This window comes from Rutilus rutilus (genome assembly GCF_951802725.1).
Source record: "Rutilus rutilus genome assembly, chromosome: 17".
Classification (NCBI taxonomy): Eukaryota; Metazoa; Chordata; class Actinopteri; order Cypriniformes; family Leuciscidae; genus Rutilus; species Rutilus rutilus.
The window spans coordinates 37255662-37257147 of record NC_140230.1 but is presented as its reverse complement, the minus strand read 5'-3'; the positions used below and the strand labels follow the sequence as shown (position 1 = coordinate 37257147).

The following is a 1486-nucleotide window of genomic DNA, read 5'->3' as shown; positions in this document are numbered from 1 at the left end:
TGTGTGCGCAGGCGTGTAGCGGCACACGTGACTCCGCCGGGTCGACACCGCTTCTGTCAGATGTGCAGTGCTGTGGATCTCGACGAGCAGAAACACTGTTTACTATAGTAAAGCTGGCATAAACTCACTGTCTTTCACCAGGTCAGCGACACCAGCATCAGCGACCCGAAGAGCTCCTCACGGTTCTGCTGGACTCCAGACGCCAGCATCAGCGACCCGAAGAGCTCCTCACGGTTCTGCTGGACTCCAGACGCCAGCATCAGCGACCCGAAGAGCTCCTCACGGTTCTGCTGGACTCCAGACGCCAGCATCAGCGACCCGAAGAGCTCCTCACGGTTCTGCTGGACTCCAGACACCAGCATCAGCGACCCGAAGAGCTCCTCACGGTTCTGCTGGACTCCAGACGCCAGCATCAGCGACCCGAAGAGCTCCTCACGGTTCTGCTGGACTCCAGACGCCAGCATCAGCGACCCGAAGAGCTCCTCACGGTTCTGCTGGACTCCAGACGCCAGCATCAGCGACCCGAAGAGCTCCTCACGGTTCTGCTGGACTCCAGACGCCAGCATCAGCGACCCGAAGAGCTCCTCACGGTTCTGCTGGACTCCAGACACCAGCATCAGCGACCCGAAGAGCTCCTCACGGTTCTGCTGGACTCCAGACGCCAGCATCAGCGACCCGAAGAGCTCCTCACGGTTCTGCTGGACTCCAGCCTGTTGACGCACTTCTGCTTCTCTTTACTGTACAATGAACATGTAAAATTGTAAACCAGATTGTAAGTCACTGATATTGTCCTGTTTATTACAATAAAGCTGACTCTATTTAAAATACACAGATTGCAGATTTATTTTATACATTTCATATATTTTACTTTGAGTGTGAATGACAGGAAGTGATTATTTAAAGTGTTTAATGTTGAAGTGATGATTTCTGCAGTTCTGTAAGTGCTGTTCAACCTTTGACCACCAGATGGCCACGAGAACAGTACAGCTAAATCTGTGCATTAATAACTCAACAGCACTGTCTCATCACGGAGGAGATGCTGTGTAACATTCTCTAACATTCAAGAGATGTTAGAATGGCTTTATCAGCAAACTTCATGTTCATCCTGAGTGATTTACATCTAACGTTTTACATGTTTTAGTGTTACAGAGAGAAAAGTAGAGCTCTTTTTAATGGCCACCTCAAAATAATGCATTGTATTCAGACATCTAAAGTTGATGATGTTAAATGGCCGACAGTCATATATACAATGATGCAACTAGGCTACTCCAGTTTATTATTTATTCAATCTTGCCATTTTGGAATATACTATAATTTACTTTAAATAAATGCAATAAAATGCTCACTCCAGGTCTCCCTTTATGACAACATGTTTATGTTTCAGTTTGTATATTTCTGATTACTGTGCATAAAGCCTGAAGGCCTGCGCTTGATGGTCAGAGAGTGTTCAGAGTGATTCTGGAAGTCAGAATAAGGACACTAAAGT

The 1486-nt window shown here is 47.1% G+C and overlaps 1 protein-coding gene across 1 annotated transcript in view; it reads left to right on the top strand.

The window, feature by feature from the left end:
* Nucleotides 1–1345, top strand: part of LOC311276412 (uncharacterized protein) — a gene marked incomplete at its 5' end in the record, with an annotated part of 3549 nt that extends 2204 nt beyond the window's left edge. The window contains one exon of the mRNA XM_084386050.1: nt 142–1345. Within this exon, the coding sequence (XP_084242176.1) occupies nt 142–764 (623 nt within the window). The 3' untranslated portion in view covers nt 765–1345. The remainder of the gene's footprint in view (nt 1–141) is intronic.
* Between the last annotated feature and the right edge of the window lie 141 nt (nt 1346–1486).